The 19,635-nt window shown below is 47.1% G+C and overlaps 1 protein-coding gene across 2 annotated transcripts in view; it reads right to left on the reverse strand.

Moving 5' to 3' along the window:
• Positions 1-19,635, reverse strand: part of AUTS2 (activator of transcription and developmental regulator AUTS2) — a 1,204,224-nt gene that overhangs the window by 11,516 nt on the left and 1,173,073 nt on the right. The window contains exons 7-15 of one of the 2 annotated variants that reach the window (XM_069570962.1): positions 16,591-17,056; positions 15,595-15,684; positions 15,080-15,333; positions 13,633-13,853; positions 11,876-11,920; positions 8,849-8,944; positions 6,207-6,278; positions 4,252-4,281; positions 2,290-2,361 (exon numbers count right to left, since the gene is read on the reverse strand). In XM_069570962.1, coding sequence (XP_069427063.1) covers positions 2,290-2,361; positions 4,252-4,281; positions 6,207-6,278; positions 8,849-8,944; positions 11,876-11,920; positions 13,633-13,853; positions 15,080-15,333; positions 15,595-15,684; positions 16,591-17,056 — 1,346 coding nt within the window. The remainder of the gene's footprint in view (positions 1-2,289; positions 2,362-4,251; positions 4,282-6,206; positions 6,279-8,848; positions 8,945-11,875; positions 11,921-13,632; positions 13,854-15,079; positions 15,334-15,594; positions 15,685-16,590; positions 17,057-19,635) is intronic. The other variant, XM_069570963.1, reaches the window with a different exon arrangement.

Raw genomic sequence — 19,635 nt, forward strand, 5'->3', positions numbered from 1 at the left:
AATCCCACTCATCCGTCTTACCCACCCAGACCCCTCGAGCCAGCAGCAACACCCTGGGAGGCAGACAGCACATTCTCCATTTTTCCTGTACACACTACTGAACTCTGAGCAACAAGACTCCAGGACCGAGTGCAGCCCTGAGGCTGCAGCAGCCAAGAACCTGCGGGTGCTGGGCTTTCCCTAGAAGTGGCTGGTGAGGGCTAGAACAACAAGTAAAATGAACATCACAGAGAAAAGGGCACCAGGCCATTTCTGCACAAGTTGACAAGGAATCTCTCATCAAAGTCCCACTGTCAAGCAATAGTCATTCTCTCCTCCCCAACACTGCTAATCCACTATGAATCTATAAAAATCTTCCGGCTGCCTCCTCTAATTTGGTTGCCAAATTATTCAGTGCTAATACTGCATAGTACACAGCACAGTTCCATTAACCACAACTTAGGTCCATGAAGCAAAATGGAGCTTGGGGATTACAGAGAATGTGCTCTGAAGGGAAGATGAACAGTGATCTCCTGTGCAAGAGGTCTTCCTAATTGAACTGGGATAATGAATGTTGGGAGTCGCTGGGGACGTTCTTGGGGAAAGGAAGATGCTGAAGTGGCGCCTTTAACATCCTTCATCGCTTTTAACCAAAGGAGTTACAAGGAGGGTGTGTTTTACCCACTGTTCTGCTAACCATATCATCTAGAACAAAAGTGAATTGAACTAAGCATCAAAATCTAGTTAGCTCTTCCAAATACACGTATTTTCTTAAACAAAGCTAAACCACAAGGTTTCTAATTAAACTTGCCTAACACTAATGTTAAGGAGAACAAAACTCACTGATGGGATATTCTGAGAAAGAGCAGGTATTTGGCACCAAAGCAAGATATCTTTCGGAGAGGGCAATGGCACCCCACTCCAGTACTCTGCCTGGAAAATCCATGGATGGAGGACCCTGGTAGGCTGCAGTCCATGGGGTTGCTAAGAGTCGGACATGACTGAGTGACTTCACATTCACTTTTCTCTTTCATGCACTGGAGAAGGAAATGGCAACCCACTCCAGCGTTCTTGCCTGGAGAATCCCAGGGACGGCGGAGCCTGATGGGTTGCCATCTATGGGGTTGCACAGAGTTGGACACAACTAAAGTGACTTAGCAGCAGCAGCAACATAACTTTGCAACCTCATTCACTGAGGGTGATGTTTTCATTTCTAACTATGTTGGGTTTTTAAAAATTATCTAACCACTAAAAAAAATCCCTTAAGATGACTAGCTCTCCCGACTTCTTTTTATATTCTGATGATGGCCCCCCACATGCTGTTGGAACTAAAATCTTATTCATGAAAAAATAGCTTCCAATGGAAGGTTATTGGAATTACTTAACTGGTACAGTTACACAGACTGTAAACACCCAGACTGTAAAATCTGGATCTATCTGTTACTTTGGTGCCTAAGTTGACCAGTGATGTCCTCTCTGGTCACCTGCAGAAGATCTGTATCTCTTTCTTGTATCATCATAAAACCCTGGTAAAGCATGGAACGCATTCATCTGTCTGATGAAAACAAAGAAAACCCTCCTGAGTTCAGGTAGGGTAACCAGCCAGTCAGTGGTTCCCACGAGCACCGACTGTTGTTGGACTTCTGGCATTGGTCATCAAGAGGATGAAGGAGAGACTGGATAGGTCACTGCCAACCAAAGACCACTTCTAGAACAGGAATTTTTAATACTATGAATTGCTAATGGACGTACCATGTATGCCTAAATCAGTAACATCATATAGGGCATAAATTATCATTTTTCAAAGCCATAAAATGAAAAGAATAACAATAAGGTCCTATTGTATAACACAGGGAACTATATTCACTATCCTATATTCACCATGATGGAAAAATTTTTTTTAATAAATGTTGGGGGCAGGGGTGGTGGTGGGAAGAATATACCAACTTATATAGAAAACTTTTTCATGTACACCTCCTCCTAGATCCTAAGTATTTCCCATACTAATAATACCTGGTCACTCTAATTAGATTCCCCAAACCTTTATTTCAGGATTTAATCTATATTTAAGCTCTTCAGATCAAATGACAAAATCATTAAAAAAATAATCAGGATATTATCAGTGTGCTTCTGTTTTGTTATTTTGCTGCTGCTTTCCCCAATTAATAGTAAGATTTCTGAATAGGTTTTCCAAGGGACTTGATCCTGCCTGCCTGTGGGTCTTTAGACTCTGTTTCAATGCTTCCTCGATCGGGAGATCACACACCCATAGCCCACCTCCCCCTCCAAGACTAGGAAGGCAAGACTGACCTTGACTTTCTGTTGGTGGTGGTAGATCTGCCAGGCAATGTGAACGTGCATCGCGCACCACTTCCCTGGTTTCTGGAACAAAAAAGAGCAACGTGGTCAGAAAGAAGACTTTCAGGGGGAAAAAAAACCCAACCCTTCCATTTCCCCAGAGCTGTCAGCAGATTTTGGCTGCAGAAGCTTTCTTTTCCATGAAACAAGAGGGCTTTGTCCCCTCCAAGGGCCTTCTCTCAGCTGCAGCCCAGGACCTGGGCCGGAGGAAGCCCCTCCCTGGGCGGGCGGCACCTCTCCTTCCACAAGAGCCCGAGCTGGCGGCAACTCCTCAGAAAACCAGCCCTGAGCAGGACCTCCCCGGTTACCAAGGATAACGTGGCAAAACCCGAACCCCACTTTGTGCCTCCTCTGTCTCTCTCTTTTCTGGCGCCAGCTGGCAGGCCTGGTGGAGCGAAGCCCTGCTGAACAAATGTGGCCAGGCTATATAATGCAGATTGGCTGTTCAGAAGAGCTAATTAGTGAATATCTGTGAACCAGTTTGAAAACGAGAGGGGACAAAACCTGTGTCACCTCCCCCAACACTGTTTAAAAAAAAAACACCACCAAAGCAGAACAAAGGAAGCCAACACATTTTCACTGAAGCCCAGTTCCCACAAGAGCTTCACTAAAAGTCAACTGCCCATTCATGTTGGGCGGCACTGTTCATTTCCAAGCAGAAGACAAAAGAAAGAGATGAGAACTCATGCCTTTCCTCTTCTGTAGGCCGCTGCAGAGAGTGTGTGCCTGCCCCGCCCTCTGGGAGGACGTCAACTCCAGTCTCTCAAACTAGTTCCTGTCTTGCTTTCTAAGCTAGGGAGCAGCTGCGAGCCTGTCTTGCAGACTCACCTGAGGGGGCAGGACCACCTTGTCCCGCTTCACTTGTATTCCCGCTACACACTCTACCCACTGGCATCACTGATTCAGTGGACATGAGTGTGAGCAAACTCTGGCAGGTAGTGAAGGACAGGGAGGCGCGGCCTGCTGCAATCCATGAGGTTGCAGCGTCAGACATGACTGAGCAATTGAACAAGAACAACAGCCCCCTGTGAGCTCCCAACACGTGCTCAGTAACCACAGGATGGATGAGAAGAAACACTGCCCCATTCCCACTCGGGCAAAGAACAGATGCTTCTGGTTTCTATATTAAAGCGCTGTTTCTGAAAATTAAGTCACTTTCACTTGCTGAAATATATACTAAAATCCAAGTTTGAGCTCGGCTCTCATATAATGACGTTATGGGTCATTTGAAATCGCCTAAGTGATGACACCATCCTTTCTCCCCCTTTGGAGAAATTGAATTATCTGAAATAGATGCACTAGAAAAGGGTTAAGTAAAGAAATCCACTATCCACCCCTCTTCATCTGCCATCCATCATCCCTTCCCCACCTCCCACATACATCAGGGAAGTCAGCATTCACCCGGAGGTTATCTGCTGGCCAGGCTCCAGACCTCTCAGAACCAACCAGTGCTCCTAGTGGCCCTTTTCTGCACCAGAGAAAAAAGGCAAATGGCTGTGACAAGTCAACATCACTTGGTGCAGAAAGAGGCAGCCACCAGCCAAAATAAAGAGACCTGGATATGTGTTTTCTAGGTGCTAGAGAAACAGGAGAACTCAGATGAATCCTAATTTTAGCCTAGCTCCAGCTTTTCCCTTATGTCTCTGTGGGTCAAACCTTTTGCATAACTAACAAGAGAATCTTGAGTTGAATTTTATCAGTTGGCTTTACCTTGATGGCCCGGCTTCCTGCAACACACAAAGCGAAAACCATGAAGGCCATTTTTAGTCACACTCTCTGAAAAACCCAACCACTGTCTTTTCAACCTTTTCCTCTGGCGTTTCCATGGTGTGTTTCCTTGTAATGGATTTGTATTTTTAACCCTCGGGGAGTCAAACAGGGGTTGCAAAACAGTTCTAGAAGAAGCTTTCTTACCCTTAACATAGGTCTGAAAGGATCTGTCAACTGTGAAGAGAAAATGACAACTTGGTTACATGCCTGTCACTCAAACAATTGCTCTAATTAACAAATTTGTAGTGCTTCATTAGGAGGGGAAATTAAAATGTTAGAATTTTACTTTTAAATGAAGCCCTTTTAGAGAATAATTAACCCATTTTCACACTATCAAAAATGCCAAGCGTCCCCTCCCCCACCTCACAAGCCTTGGTGCATCTACGCTGATGAGCCCCTGGACAAGTTTAATCAATAGCGATTTGCCCTCCAGCAAAACGATTTGCTCACATTACACATCTGAGGAGTTACACTGTCTTGAGCAGCCCCTCCCCACCTCAGCTAACCATCTAAGGGAGACGGCCTTCAGACTATAGATGGCTGGATACTAAGAACAACTGGGGAGACGTGTCCTTTCCAGACTATACAGTAGAAATAGGCTATTTTTAATAATTTATCATTGGAGGTATTAGACATTTTAGAGAAGTTCACTATATAGATGACCTTGTTTGCAAAGCAGAAAGAGAGAACAAATGTTTGGATACCAAAGGGGGAAGGGGGGACAGTGGGAGGAACTGGGAGACTGGGATCAACACATACACACTAATGATACTATGTATAATATAGATCCCTTGGAGAAGGGAATGGCTACCCACTCCAGTAGTTTTGCCTGGAGAATTCCATGGACAGAGGAGCCTGGCAGCCAACAGTTAACTGGGTCGCCAAGAGTCAGAGATAACTAACACCTTCAGTGAAATAAAATAATATCTAACATTTAAATAAAAGCAAATAACACTTTCAAGAAAATAAAATAGATGACTAATGAGAACACACTGTAGCACAAGGAACTCTGCTTAATAGACTGTGGCGACTTGAATGGGAAGGAAACCCAAAAGTGGGGGATGTATATATATTACACACGTGAAGCTGATTCATCTTGCTGTGCAGTAGAAGATAACAGAGCATTGTAAAGGAACTTTACACATTTTATACTCCAATAAAGAGTAATTAAATAAAATGAAGTTCATTACACAAAAGTTCATACAAATACACAGTTGAGTCATTACGTATCTACCTAACTCTGGTCATCAGTTTCAGATAACCTTTGCCCTTATCTGGGGACAAAGACAATATTGTGAGAATTAATTCTTTTTTCCCCACATCTACTATGACGATGGATAACAATCAATGGGACAAGATTATATCTGCTGTGTAACTTCAGATTCTTTTTGAGTTGGTCTGTGTTATGAATAAATAACACAACTGAAGTGTAATGGATATTTTATTTAGCTCCAGAGCACAAAAGGTTCCTTCCCACGTTAGAAGTAGAGTGGCCGGAAACACTGTGTGTATGGTGAGCTCCAGAAAGACAAGCGCTTAGTGTTTTTTCCGTTCAAAATGTTTTATGGCTTGTGTGAGAGAGATTTTAGGAGATGGAAACAGGGAAGGCTGGTTGGGGGAAAACTATGCCAGCTCAGTGTCAGTGACCGTCCCAGCCTGGGCTTAGACCATAAGCCACCCTTTCTCCCCCTTGGAAAGTCACTCCCTGGCGTCACATGGCCGCAGGAGGCATTCCATTAGGAGTAACTAGTGTTAAGTGTTCAGTGTTGGTCGCTCAGTTGTGTTCAACTCTTTGTGACCCTATGGACTGTATGTAGCTGGCCAGGCTCCTCTGTCCGTGGAATTCTCCAGGCGAGAATACTGCAGTGGGTAACGTTCCCTTCTCCAGGGTATCTTTCCGACCTAGGGATCGAACCTGGGCCACCTACACTGCAGGCAGATTCTTTACCATTTGAGCCACCAGGGAAGCCCCTCAACTAGCATCTTCTTCCACAAAACAGAAGGAAGAGCAAAGGCAAGAGGCACTCCACTGGGCTGCCTGTCCTGGGGATGCAAGCTGCTGTTTGTTACCCTGGGACCCAGCCCGACCTCGCACTTACCCTCGGGTCCTTTTGGAGAAGAGTGTGGGGGACCGTCCCAGGTCGGGTGGCAACATCGATCGGGTTGGACGTCTACAAAGTAATGAGACCACAGCTTAGGAAACATATGACATGGAACATGAAACCAAGTCTTCCTTTCTTTCTAAATGACCGCGTTCAAGTGTCCTTTTTGGTTGTTCCATTCTGGAATACAAGTGGACGGATCCATTTTCCTCTGAGACCCCAGATGCTCTTCATGAGGCCCTTCCCCACTCCCTGTTCCCCAGGGGAGCTGACCAAAGCCTGTCCTGTCCCAGTGATGGCATTTCCGGGCAGAGACAGGGGAGACGGAGATGGGAGCCTGGCCCTGAAATCCATCTTCTGTGTCCTTCACAAGCCCATCACTGTGGGTTTTTTGCTTTATCACCACACAGTCCAAGAAATGCTTAAGTGAACATCAGTCTAACCTGTGGGACCAGGTGCTTCTCATCAGAATAACTGAGTGTGCTTCGCAGACATTAGGCTACCTCTACATTTTAACTGGCAGATGATAACAAGGAATTACATTCAGTAATTACTCATTATCGGTGGTGGGATTGAGACAAGGGAACCTAATTTGGGGACCACACAGACCTACTGTTATGTGATTTCTAAAGTAATTCTGCATCATCTTTCCCATTCCCAACACCATTCTTAAATGGTGTTAATGATAACAACCTTATCTATAGGCTTTTGTCCTTTGAATGAACAACAACAAAAAGCCTATATCGCAGGCACAAGGCACTACTTTCTAGTGGGTAAAGGATTTAGAATATTTTTCACCAGGTATTTTATTTAAGAAATCACAACTTCTATGAATCCCTTCACACCAGGAAGTTAACTCGTGTGGAAATAAAGAGCCCTCAGTTTAGGCACCAAGCTCGCCTGCAAGAAGGGGGAAAAAAAGAATGGGAGAAAGAAAAGCAGTCAGCTGCTGTAGGGCTAACAATTAAGCTAGAGTTGTTAACAGCCTGATTTGCATACATATGAAGAACTCTGCTAATGAACTGCAATCTACATATTCAATCAGTAAGATGGCCTGGAAAGGCCTATTTCAACACCAGGAGAGAGACTTTCTTGCCCAGATGTAGTTTTCTGTGTGATTGGATAATTGTGAGTGAGGGAAATCAAGAAATTTATGAAGTGACCTACCAGTCTGGCTGGGGATGCACGAGAGAGCTCTTATAACCTGGAGGGGACTGACCAGGCTCTGAAAGGGTACTAAAGAGCCCGATGGGGGGAAGGAGTTTAAAATCACCATCGTTTTGTCCCAGGATGGGAGGTGTTGTGTATGGCCATCCTCAAGCCCCACCGAGGTCTGACCTGGCACAGGAGCTGCAATTCCATGCAGGTCCCTGGGATTTTGAAGGTGCAGCCATTCTCACCCCTAATGCTTTCTAATTTCTTTCTTTTCTAATTTTAGGGCAGCATGCCTTTGTTAGTGTAATCTGCGCTCATCCTGGGAGACACTGGCCCCAAATTTGTGTTTTATCTTTGAAATGAGATGGAAGGAAAACCGGAATCACACAGCAAAATTTCCTGCTTTATAGTCTGAGAATGGCTACTAACTAAGAAATACATTTCTGAAAATCAAGCAGGAGCTGTGATAGATGTACAGTCACAAAAAGGAAGAGTATTCTGAGAACTAACGCCTTAGTTTTGGCCCTCGGCGATCACTCTAGACTGAGTGCAGGAGAGTATCACTGGCTAGGTAGAAAAGAATTCTGTTGTTATAACGGGTGAAAGAAACAGTCTGAGTTGCTCAGTCATGTCCAACTCTTTGGGACGCTATGGACTATAGCCCGCCAGGCTCCTCTGTCCATGGGATTCTCCAGGCAAGAATACTGGAGTGGGTTGCCATGCCTTCCTCCAGGGGATCTTCCCGAGCCAGAGATGGATCCCAGTTCTCCCACACTGCAGGCAGATTCTTTACCATCTGAGCCACCAAGGGAAGCCCCTCTAAAGGGCAAAAGGTTAATTTATCTCATGCTAGGATGGTAGTCTTGTCCTTGGGGAGTTGACCCTGGCAGTGGGGTCAGAAACTTCAGAGAAGGCAGAAAGGGAGGAAAAAATAAGAAGGCACTACCCTCCACCTGGAAGTGGACTCTCTCTGCAGACAGAGGGGACTGAGGAACAAAATGAAGGAGAATGAACACAGTGAAAAGGATACGATTTTAGTTTGGAATCTTTTCCTTCCCTTCTATTCCAATCAACAAGGCTCAGCTTTGCATCTTTGCTAATCATGGACATCCTCACGGATAAACAACTTGATGCACATACATCTGACATTTCATATAATTCCTGGTCAGAAGCTTATGTCCACAGTTTTGGTGAAAAAACAAAAAATACATTATATATATCTAGTGTTTCTTTTTTTTTAACAGAGTACAAGAAATCCTAGCTCAATTGAGATGACATGGGTAGTACAGATTAAAAATTAAATTCTGACTGAGGTTTACAACTAGATGGACTAGAAGAAAATATTCACACTCTAATCCCAGTGGTCCATTTGGATGGAAAAATGAGTCACTGGCAGGTAAGAGGATGGGACACTACCCACCCGCCTTAGCCCGAGGCTCCACTTACAAGTTCCAAGGTGGTGTTTTCGCTGTGAGGTTTCTTACCTTCGGCTGAAAAGCTCCTTGCAGTGACCCAAAAGGGCCGGTGGGCGGAATCATAGGGGGGATGCCCGATACAGCAGGAGGATAAGAATGGAAGAGCTATGGCCAAAGGTGGAGGGGGGGAGAGAAAAGATTTTAGTAGGAGGCAAATGATACATTCACATTCCCTTCCCACAGAAAGACGTCCACATTAGCCAGCCAAGTCATCTCAGTTTGATGCCATTAGTCATAAGAAGCCACAATGAAATGATCACACAGATGTGCCATGAATACTTAACTTAAAAAGTTAAAAGTAGTTCAGAATCAATCAGCCAGCAAATGATGTCCCAGATGAGGCCATCATTAGAAAGGGAGCTTTTCTAATTATTAATTGTTAAATCAGATAGAAGTCCTAAATGGTTGGAGATTTTAATGCATATCAAAAACAGGAGGGGGTGCTGAGCCAAATAAGATGCCCAGAAAATTACAAGTTAATTAGAAAAAAGGAAAAAGGGGAAAAAAAGGAAGACAAAAAGAAGCAAGTCTTTATGGATTCCGAGATTTTACATCATTAAAACTCAATTAGTACTTTAGATTTTTAATAGTTTTGAGGAAATGGGAAAATATATGCACAGTCTTTGCTTCATTAGGTTGTTCTGGTTAAGTGGCAGTTCCAAGGACAATTTAAATTGTCTAAAACGATGACAAACATTTGTGGAAGGGGAAAATAAAATGAGTCAGAGTACACTTTCAATGGAGCCACCGTTTTCCTATAAGACGGATATAAGCTCACTGGAGGCTATTCGAGACAAGCCCTGGACACGTCAGTCTGACCACTCAGTGGAGGGAGAAGGAGGATTCTGAATTTCAAATCTGAATTTTCTTGAATTAATAGTTTACAGAGGACACAATGGAGGGAGGAAGTACACAGCAGAAGACAATGCAGACACATCTTTTCCTCCACCTGAAAATGTATCGTTTCTGGAGAATCGATCGCTCTGGTTCCATGTACTTTGACAATGTACTCACCATAGAGATACATTCTAGTGATGTCCCACCCTTATGGTTGCACAGTATGTCAAAAATACAAGAATAATTCGAGCTTTCCCTAATAATGTATTTATGTGAGCTATTTCTAGGTACTGGCTGAAATCCACTGGTAATTTCACAATCCGGTCTGTTTTCAAAGCATGTACTTTTTCTGTTGGTCTTTATTTCATTTTGCTCCCCTCGATGATGCAGTGAAGTTTTCCAGACTAATTGATATTGAACTAAATCCACTTAAACAGTGATTGCAAACCAAGTGCTCTCATTTAAAACTACTTTTAGGTCTAAAATTGTGCTTTAGATACTTGAGTGCATTGTATCGTAACTCCCCTTTGTAACATCCTAATCTCCAAAGCAGGGGAGACTAAGCACTTCATACATTACCCACTGTCACGAATAATATGAAATGACTCTCTCCCAGTACACTGTGTGAAGCAGAGTGATTACATCACACCAAAACACTCCAATTTCTATCACTCTGCCTCCAAGTGGGTATTTTCCCTTTAATGTTTTCAGTTTAAAAATTAGGTCTTCTCACCATTTTCCTTTTCTGACCCTCTTTGAATAGAGTATTCCACCCCTAGAGTAAAAATCGGTGTATTCTCCAGCTTACATCTAGGGCTCTCTGTGGAATATGTTTATGCCAAGACACTGCATGGTGTCCGAGGAAGTGAACTGAGCTACCAGTAGAGCAGCTAAACTTTCTCTGAAGATGATTTTGTTAGCTGGTCCTTAATTTAATTGAGCAAATACAGACAAAGGGCAGAAATCTGGTTGTTATATTAAGGGTGGTACCATTCATGAAACAGATGCAAAGAGAAAACTCGTGGCTCTACTGGATTTTGCAGGTCTATTTACAAAGATGCTTTTATGTCGTAATTCTGAGCAGAGCAGTGTCGAACACTCGGAGAACCCAGGCACTTAGATACCCTTTCCTCATTCCTTTCTATAGAGACTCCCCTTGAGCCATTTCCGAATGTCTCTCCATAACCAATTCTTAGTTGATTTCTAATACTGTCTTGCCTGGCCTTCTCAGCTAATTCCTCAGTTTAGGGCTGACACAGTGTCTAATGATCTAGTTCAAAATATGAATGAATTCACAGGGTTGGCTGATCTATTAAGTGGTCCTCCGTTTGAGCCATAAGGTAACACTATCCAAAAATGAGAACAAAAATAGTTTAAGATGGTGAACCGACATGGCTATGAGCAGTTATTAAACGTCTTTCTTTCCAGTTTCATTAAAAACATATATATATATATATTAATAAACCATTGAGCAAAGAAACTTGCAAAACTTCAGGTAAAAATGCAGTATACACTCCATAATCAAAATATCATGGTGAGATATTCAAAGTTTCTGTTATAAAAGAAGCCCTCATAAGTAACTGAACATGTCACTTCAGTTGGCGCCAATTTAGGTTCCAGAACGTTCTCTTAAAGTTGCATAACACAGCTTTTATTAAAGAACAAAGAATGAGTTTAAAGAGAAGAAAAATCATGCATGTAAGACCTTCTTTCATTTAAATGATATTTTTAACGAGTTGGCACAAGCTCAGGAAAATAATGTCAGCCATGTGGAAGAGGGATCAATGGTCTAGAAGAAATGAAAATCTGCTTCTTGAAGTTATGAGTCAAAAGAATACGGTACTTTCTTTGGAAGACATGATTCCAGATGAACTCTGGGAACTCTGTGTGTTAATAACATCTCTACTGAGGACTGAAATCTGTGATTTCAGAGGCTCCTAAAACTCTAACACCTCCAACAAAGCGGATGCCCCACCTGGCAGGATTTTAAAGTCTTAGGAGTGGCTCATGACCTTTTGATTCAGAAGATACTGCATCTTTACCAAAAGCACACGTCACAAAAGCAAGCATCCGAAGTGACGAGGAGCAATGGGAGTTCTTGCAAAGATGGTTAAGGAAGGCTGCGAGTCACTGACTGATCGTGGCGAGAGCATGGGAATGGAAAAGCGGTGACAGTGAACGGGTAGCGTGGTAACTCACACTGTGCCGGTAGAATGGGTCAACTTTTGTAGGGTATTTGTCAAACTGCAAAGGGATCAAAGCAAAAGCTAGTTACTTAGAGAAACTACATTTCTATTCACTGCTTCAGCGGAGGCGGCCCCAAAGAAGCCTCTCTGTTGTCGGGCAGGCGTCAGACTCCGTGATCTCAATGTACACGAAATCATTCAGAGCTCCTGAGTCTCTCTGACCAGAAATCAACAGGAATGGAAAGTCAAAGCGAAAACCCATTCAGAGCATTTCAGGTTGTGACTACACTAGAGTGGCTTTCTTTCTAGGCTTTATTTAGAGATGGGCAGGAACCAAGCATCTGAACTAGAGAGGAGGCAGTAGTTCAGATAAATCAGAGAGAAGTGAGCACTGGGTCTGATTTATCCAGAGAATTCCCAATGTCTTCATCTTCACTTTGGCATAATGGTACATTCAGCTGTTTTTATATTACCCCCTAGTGGGGGACAGGGAGGCCTGGTGTGCTGCAGTCCATGGGTTGTAAGGTGTCAGACACTGACATGACTTAGCAACTGAACAACAACAATTACTGCCCCCCCTGCCCCCCGCCGAGTACAAAGCAATTCGGGCTTGGCCTTAGAACGGTTCTTTCAAGCAAGAAAGAGTATATACCATGATTTCTTCTAAATAATGTCCTCATCCTGTGCTGTAACTACCATCAGTTAGATTTAACTTGTTTGTGAAACGGCTCACTCAGACTGGTATAAACTCCTTCCCCAAATAAACAAGCCCTTAAAAATATAACTGTGGAAAAGTCGAGTTCATCCAAAATAACAGATGCAGGATTTCTCTGAGGAAAAAATTTTTGGTCCCAGGGCCTCACTGCTAACATTCTCCTAAGTAAGGTTTATAAAATAAACTTTGAAATATGTATTAAAAAAAAACTAAGTTGAACAAAATGGGGGAGAGGGGAGGGAAGAGAGGATGTAAAGTTCAGTAAATCACGGCATTCAAATCCTCACAATGCCTGTACTGACTGCCTTCAATCAAGTATTTCCTGAAATACTAAAATATAAATAAGTAAAACTCTAATCATCACTGTTTGGACACGCATCCATCTCAGACTAGATAGCATCATAGTGGGGTGCTGTTCCTCACAGCTCCTAAGTTAAAAATCAACCCTAACTGGCTCCCACTCAACCCCTGGCGCGTTAGTCTCCAAGCCAAGGCCAAGACCATGACACTGCCAGCGGCCCCTCTTACCACCAGGCTGAGTTTGGACCGCTTGCTGACAGAGCACAGCAGCAGACAGGGGGCGCTGTCTCACGAGATGCAAGAAATGCAACACTTCCCACAAAGTGGGTTGATGGGGGAATGCAGGGCCGGCCAAGTCTCCCGCCGGCGCTCTCCCTTCCAGACTTCCTAGGATTCTGTGAGCGTTTATTTGCTAGCACAAAACACCGGCAGATACATTCTTCGATCTGGTGGTAATTCCCCAAGATGTCTCAAAAAACCAAAATCACCCGTAAGAAGTTAACCACCGACACACTGGATTTGACCGCCTTGGGGAGCATCTGGAATACAATCCACCCACAGCGCTAAGAATAGCGGGTCAGAAAAGAGCTCCTACTCAGGCCCCGGGTCAGTGCCACCTGGAGCCGGCGTATCCCAACGACGGGCAAGGCCAAGGGAGCCTCCCAGCCAGTCTGCTGTGCCCGGATGGCCCTACGGGGCTGCATACAGAGCGCGTCGCGCTCTCCTTGGCCTCGCGTTTCTGCCGGGGTACGCACCATGGGCGGAGCCGGAGTCGGCATGATGGCGGTGGGCGGGAGCGCGTGGGGGAAGGGCGTGAAGGTGTGCTGGTGCGTGTGCTGGTGCGTGTGCTGGTGCTGGTGCTGGTGCTGGTGGAACTCGGTCCGCAGGTATGGCGGGGGGCCCAGGGAGGCCCCACGGTCAGCACTCTGAGAGGCCAAAAAACGCGTGTTCAGTTCCTGGCGCAAGATGTCTTGCTCTGGAAAAGAGGAGGAGGCAGACGGTGACACCTTTTCTGGGGCGGTCATTTCCTCCAGAGTAGGACATCCGAGGAGCTCAGTACAGAGGGCTCCAGGCCGGTGCACGGGGGCTGGGCATTTGTGGAAAAGACCTCCAGGCAGGCAGAGGAGGCTACGGCCCAGTCAACAGCCTAACTGTTCTCCATCCAGGCTTCCGGGGACCAGGGGTCCACCAGTGCCATGCACGTACAGGGTCCAGGCTGAGTGGCCAGAGGTCAAGTTTCAGCTCTTCTCGAGGGAGCTGAGTGACCCAGAGCATTGCCCAATCCTATCTGTGTCTGTTTCCTCATCTGTCGAATGGGGACAACACATTGCCTGTGCTGTGGTTTTGTTTTGAAGGTTAAAGAAATGAACATTTTTAAGTGCTTAAAAGTCGATAAAGCAGAGCCTTCATGCCCTCTTCCAAGGATAAGGCTCTGCTCTACAGCTCTCTGTACTGGTGGCAAAGCTTGGCCACAATGGACCCAAAGTTGGGACACTTGGCTCAATTAATACAGGTGAGGAGCAAAGAACCCAATACCTAACCCTAAGTGTGTCTTTAAAAATCTGGGATATGTTGCCTCAAAAAGTGCATTTTCCCCACCCAAGGTAGAAGGCCTCATTTAATTGTTAGTTGCTCAGTTGTATCTGACTCTGTGACCCTGCCAGGTTCCCCTGTCCATCGGATCCTCCAAGGCAAGAATACTGGAATGAGTTGCCATTCTCGTCTTCAGGGGATCTTCCCGACCCAGGGATCGAACTCAGGTCTCCCACACTGCAGGCAGATTCTTTACCATCTGGGCCACCAGGGAAGCCCTTGTTTGACTAAAACAAATCCCTTAAGCCACGATGTGACTTAAGATCTTGGCCTGAAACAGACATGGAGTGTGGAGAGCTTTTGTCATGCCCATAGGGCCCAGACAACCTGTGCTTTACTGCTCAGCGGGCAGACCTGGTCAGAAAAGCTTCATGACTACAAAGTTCTCTCTGGCAGAATCCCCTGGATCGTGACAGGTTGGGATGGGGGCTAATGGTACAGTTTCTGCAGACTCTCAGCCCACTGGGGACTGGAGGAAGAAGACATTCTATAAAGCGGATCATGGCGAGTGGTCCAAACCTAATCATCAGGGATAACACAGACAGGGGGTGAGGCGTCCGGAAAGGAGAGTGGGGGCATGGAGAAGCCAGGCCAGCTCCTCCCTCCTACCTGAGTAAGTGCTCCCGGCCGGGTGTCCGGGCACCTGCAGACTCCCAGATGTCAGAGGTGGTGGAGGAGGCAAAGCAGTGGGAGGGGCAAACATATTGGGGTGATGCGAGTGTGCGGGGGGCTGGAGGGTGGGCGTGAAGCTGTGCAGGGGGCTGTGGTTGGGCAGCGACAGGGGGAACGGGGAGGCTGAGGGGTGGTGGGAGATGTGAGGGGGGGCGGGCTGAGTCTTCGCTGGAGTGCTGCTTCTGCTACTGCTGTTGGAACATCAAAAAAAAAAAGAAGAAAGGAAAAAAAGGGGTCAGTAATCAACTTTCTTAAAAACAAAACAAAGCCAAACAGAGCCATTTAACACTTCTCCTCTCGCTCCTTGGTCTTCGCAGATCCCCACCCTGTGCACAGAGCCTCTGCTGAAATCGCAGTTCCTCTAAACCAGACCCACAGCTGTGGATACAGTGAACAGCAACTCCTGCTCCACGCTGCCCCCCATCGCCCTGTCCAAGAGCTGCCCCTCATACCCTGTGCCAGCCACTCTTCCTACAGGGGCCACGTCAATGGAAACGAACAAGCTGGTGACCTGGGCTCGCCAGGTCTGTCTGCTCCGTCTTCTGTGAAGAAGCACAGGGAAGGGGGAACCAGGGAGCTCGGGCGCCCTGTCACCTCCATGGACTGGAGGCCACAAAAGATGGGCCTGGCCCCGCGGAGGCAGCTTCCTTCCACTACCACAGACAGGAAAGAGCAGGGCCCTCAACCCCAGCTACCAGGCTGTCACAGGAAAACACGACCGAAGCGCTTAGAATGACAGCCCCCAGGACCGGTGGGGGTGGGCGACCCCGGGCCCTGCGCCGGGCCCTCCTCCTCGCTTTTCTTTGCAAGGGTCCCTGTGCTGCTTGTCAACCTTCCCTCTATGATCTGGCAAGGACAAGACACAAGAGGCCTGGCTCCCCATGGAGGAATGCCTCCCTTTTCCTCAGCCCAGCATCTTTCTCTTGTATCTCTGCGACTCACCTGGCGGAAGTCACCACGGAAACTCCTCGAACCAGATCTCTCCTTGGTCTGCATGCTCCCGCCCCGCCAGGAGTTGCAGGGAGATGTTGACAGGGAGGCAAATGGCTTCCCTTCTAAGGCTCCCTTAACATTCCGGGAATCTCCCCTGGTTTCCCTTCCCTGCCTCCAACCTGGGAACCAGTGGTGGGTCCCAGGCACAGCGCCCTGGACTTTCCCTTCCTTGAACCTTCTCCTCCCTGCAGTCACTCTCAGGAGCCTCCGCAGGCAGTCGAGGTCTCCACCATGTCCCTACCACCCAAAAGATCCTCAACCCAATCCCACCCCATCTCCTCCCCAGAGACCCTGTCTCCCTGCGCCTCGGACGCCTTCCCTGTCTTCCGTGCCTGCCTGGCTGAGAACACGCTGACAGAGATGCCCACGGGAGCCCCGGTCCCCATGGGAGCCCCCGCGCACCGCCACCTGCCCATCCCACCGCAGATGGCCCACGCGGGGCGGGGGCGGCTCACCTGAGGCTGTTGAGGCTCAGGCTGCTGCTGTTGTAGGCGGACAGCGGCTGCGGGAGGCTCTGGGCGGAGGGGTGGGCCTGTGCGGGCGGGAGGGCCTGGGGCGGCAGCGGCCCCGGGGACTGCGGCCGGGGCGGCCGGGGTGCCTGCGGCGGCGCGGGCTGCGGCGGGGCCTCCGGGGGTGCGGGCGGCGGCTGCGCGCCGGGGCGTGGGGGCGGCGGGGGCTCGGCGCGCGGCCCCGACGCGGGGTCCGGAGACGGCGCTCGGGGCGGGGGCTCCGCCTGGGGCTGGGGCGGCGGCGGCGGGACCTGAGGGCGCGTGTCCTTCAGCACCACGGGCTCGAACAGGGGCTCTTTGCCGCAGTCCTGGCTCTTCTCCTGGCTCCGCTCTAGACCCGATACCTTGGGGACAATGGGCCCCGCATCGTGGCCGTCGTGGTGGGGTAGCGCGCCGACGCCGAGCTCGGGATCTGTGCGGGAGAGCAGAGAGAAGAGCGAGGCAGACGGTGAGTGAGCGAAGCTGACCCCGGGGCCGGGTCACCTGTGCCCAACGACACGATCGGTCAGGTCCCAGAAAGGTCCACCAGTCAGATAAGGCTGCCTTCCAGAAAGTGGTTGAGGCCATCAGAGTCTGCAAATAAATGTTTCCCTTAATCTTGACAAAGCAAGATTATGCAGTGAAATTCACAAACAGTAGACAACATATCGATTCACCCCTTTTAAAACAAATACAGTTCTAAAAAAAAAAAATTATTTATTTGGCTGTGCTGGGTCTTAGTTGCTGCTCCTGCAATCTTTACTGTGGTATGTGGGATCCCGTTCCCTGACCAGGGATCGAATCTGGGCCCCCTGCATAGGGAGCTAGGACTTTAGTCACTGGACTACCAAGGAAGTCCCCAAACACAGTTCTTGACTAGACAAAGGAGAAGTGTTTTCAGTAGTACATGAAGCAAACATTATTTAGCCCAGCAGATGTTTCTTCTCTGCCTTGCCTCCTCTCCCTTTTGCATTCTGACTGATGAAGCACGCTTGACATTTGGAGACATTTCTGCTGAGCAACCGCTAAATGTCTGGTCAAAGGTCAGGCCTCCTACGACTCACTGACGATCCAACCTTTTGAGATTGAAGGAACAAACATGAATTTAGACCAACTGACTGTCAACCACACAGGCTTGAGTTTTTAAAGAATTCCCTCTGGACCACAGGAGGGGTCCTTAGCCAGGTGAATCTGGACCTTGAGACCAAGTGGGATGGGAAATGTAAGTAAAATTCTACAGTAACTAATGACACCTAGACAACAGATGCTCCTATATTAATTTAAATGATGTACTTCCCCCTGAAGGTCAAAAGACCCATGCCACATCTAGTATGTGGGTGCCCTGATGACCCCATAAGTCAAACTCCGTACAATTCTCTACTAGAATGATGAGGGACAAATATGGCATTGCACATAGAGGTGGCTCTATGGTAGAGAACCCGCCTGCCAGTGCAGAAGTGCAGGTTGGATCCCTGGGTGGGGAAGATCCCCTGGAGGAGGGCATGGTAACCCACTCCAGTATTCTTGCCTGGACAATCCCATGGCTAGAGGAGCCTGGTGGGCTGCAGTCCATAGGGCTGCAGACAGTTGACCGTGACTGATCATGCACATCTTGGTGGTGGCTGGGGGCAGGGGGGGATGGGGGGTGGGTGGGGGAAGGATTATCTTCCCCACATTTTTGCACTTAAAAAAAAAAAATCCATCCTTTTCTGTTATTACAAAGCTTAAAAACAGGAAGAGAATAGATCACAACATTCTCTAAAATGAGGGTGTATACCAGGTACTCCTAAATGATTACTTTGGGCATGACCTTTCTCTTCACATCTTCCTGCTATCAAGTGTGAAAAATACATGGTATTCTCACTGGGCCTATTAATGTCTGTTGATGTCCTATTGGGTGTATATACTTGTCATGTTTTCTTCCTTGAAATTTGCATCAAAGCAATCCATTATTTTCAGTGTTCTTTCGGTAAAACAGATCAAATCTGTAACATGCACAAAAGCCGAAACAAATGGTGGGCTTATAAACCAAGCACGTGGTTAGCTGCCATGCACGCAGCTATCCTCGAGTGCTGCAGACCAGCGTGGAACAACTACACTAACAGGATGCCAAGAAAGACCCTTCTTCACACAGTTCAGGAGCAAAAGGATAAAGCAATGTATGGATCTGGTGAAAAGGAACTCTAGACTTCTGACATCCTACGCACGCACATTTTTTTCCAGTGCTGTCTTCAGAACTTTCCTAGGCAGATCTTTGCTTAAGAAAAGCTTATGTGTTATGAATTTCCAGAACCTGAGGGCTGAGAGAGAACAGGAAGTTCCTGATGTGCACACAGAGCCCCTTTAGCCATAAGAACTCCCACATCACAAAGGAAGACCCTTCATCTGCAGACACCTAGATCTAAGGATGTTGGTGCTGCTGCTTTTTCACTGCTTTTTCTATCATTTTCACAATATTTTCTATAGCAAGCAATTATACAAGTTCACTGAAAACCTCAGGCTTCACACACACACTGCAGGCTGGTTAGTCAGGCCCTGGGCAGAAAGCACTAACACCCGGGAAATCCTAAGAGGATGAAATAAGAGAAACTCCTCCATGAGGGCCTATGTGCATAAGCAGGGACTCTTCCTGTCCTGACAGCTGAGGACGGTGATGCTTTTGTGACAAATATGGCAAGCACACAAAATGGAATACATTCCCGTCTCTCTGCGCTGCTGTTTTCTCTGGACAAGGATGTTGCTGTTGTTTAGCTGGTCAGTTGTTCCGACTGTTTGCGACCCTGTGGACTGTAGCCCGCCAGGTTCCTCTGTCCATGGGATTTCCCAGGCAAGGATACCGGAGTGAGTTGCCATTTCCTTCTCCAGGGCGTCTTCCTGACCCAGGAATCGAACCCGCGTCTCCTGCATTGCAGGCAGCCTACCACTGAGCCACCTGGGAGCCCTCCTGGATGAGGATAGTGACAAATAAATACATAAATAGTTTCCATCTTGTTAGGTTACATTCAAATTCAT

This window comes from Ovis canadensis, chromosome 24, assembly GCF_042477335.2.
Source record: "Ovis canadensis isolate MfBH-ARS-UI-01 breed Bighorn chromosome 24, ARS-UI_OviCan_v2, whole genome shotgun sequence".
Lineage (NCBI taxonomy): Eukaryota > Metazoa > Chordata > Mammalia > Artiodactyla > Bovidae > Ovis > Ovis canadensis.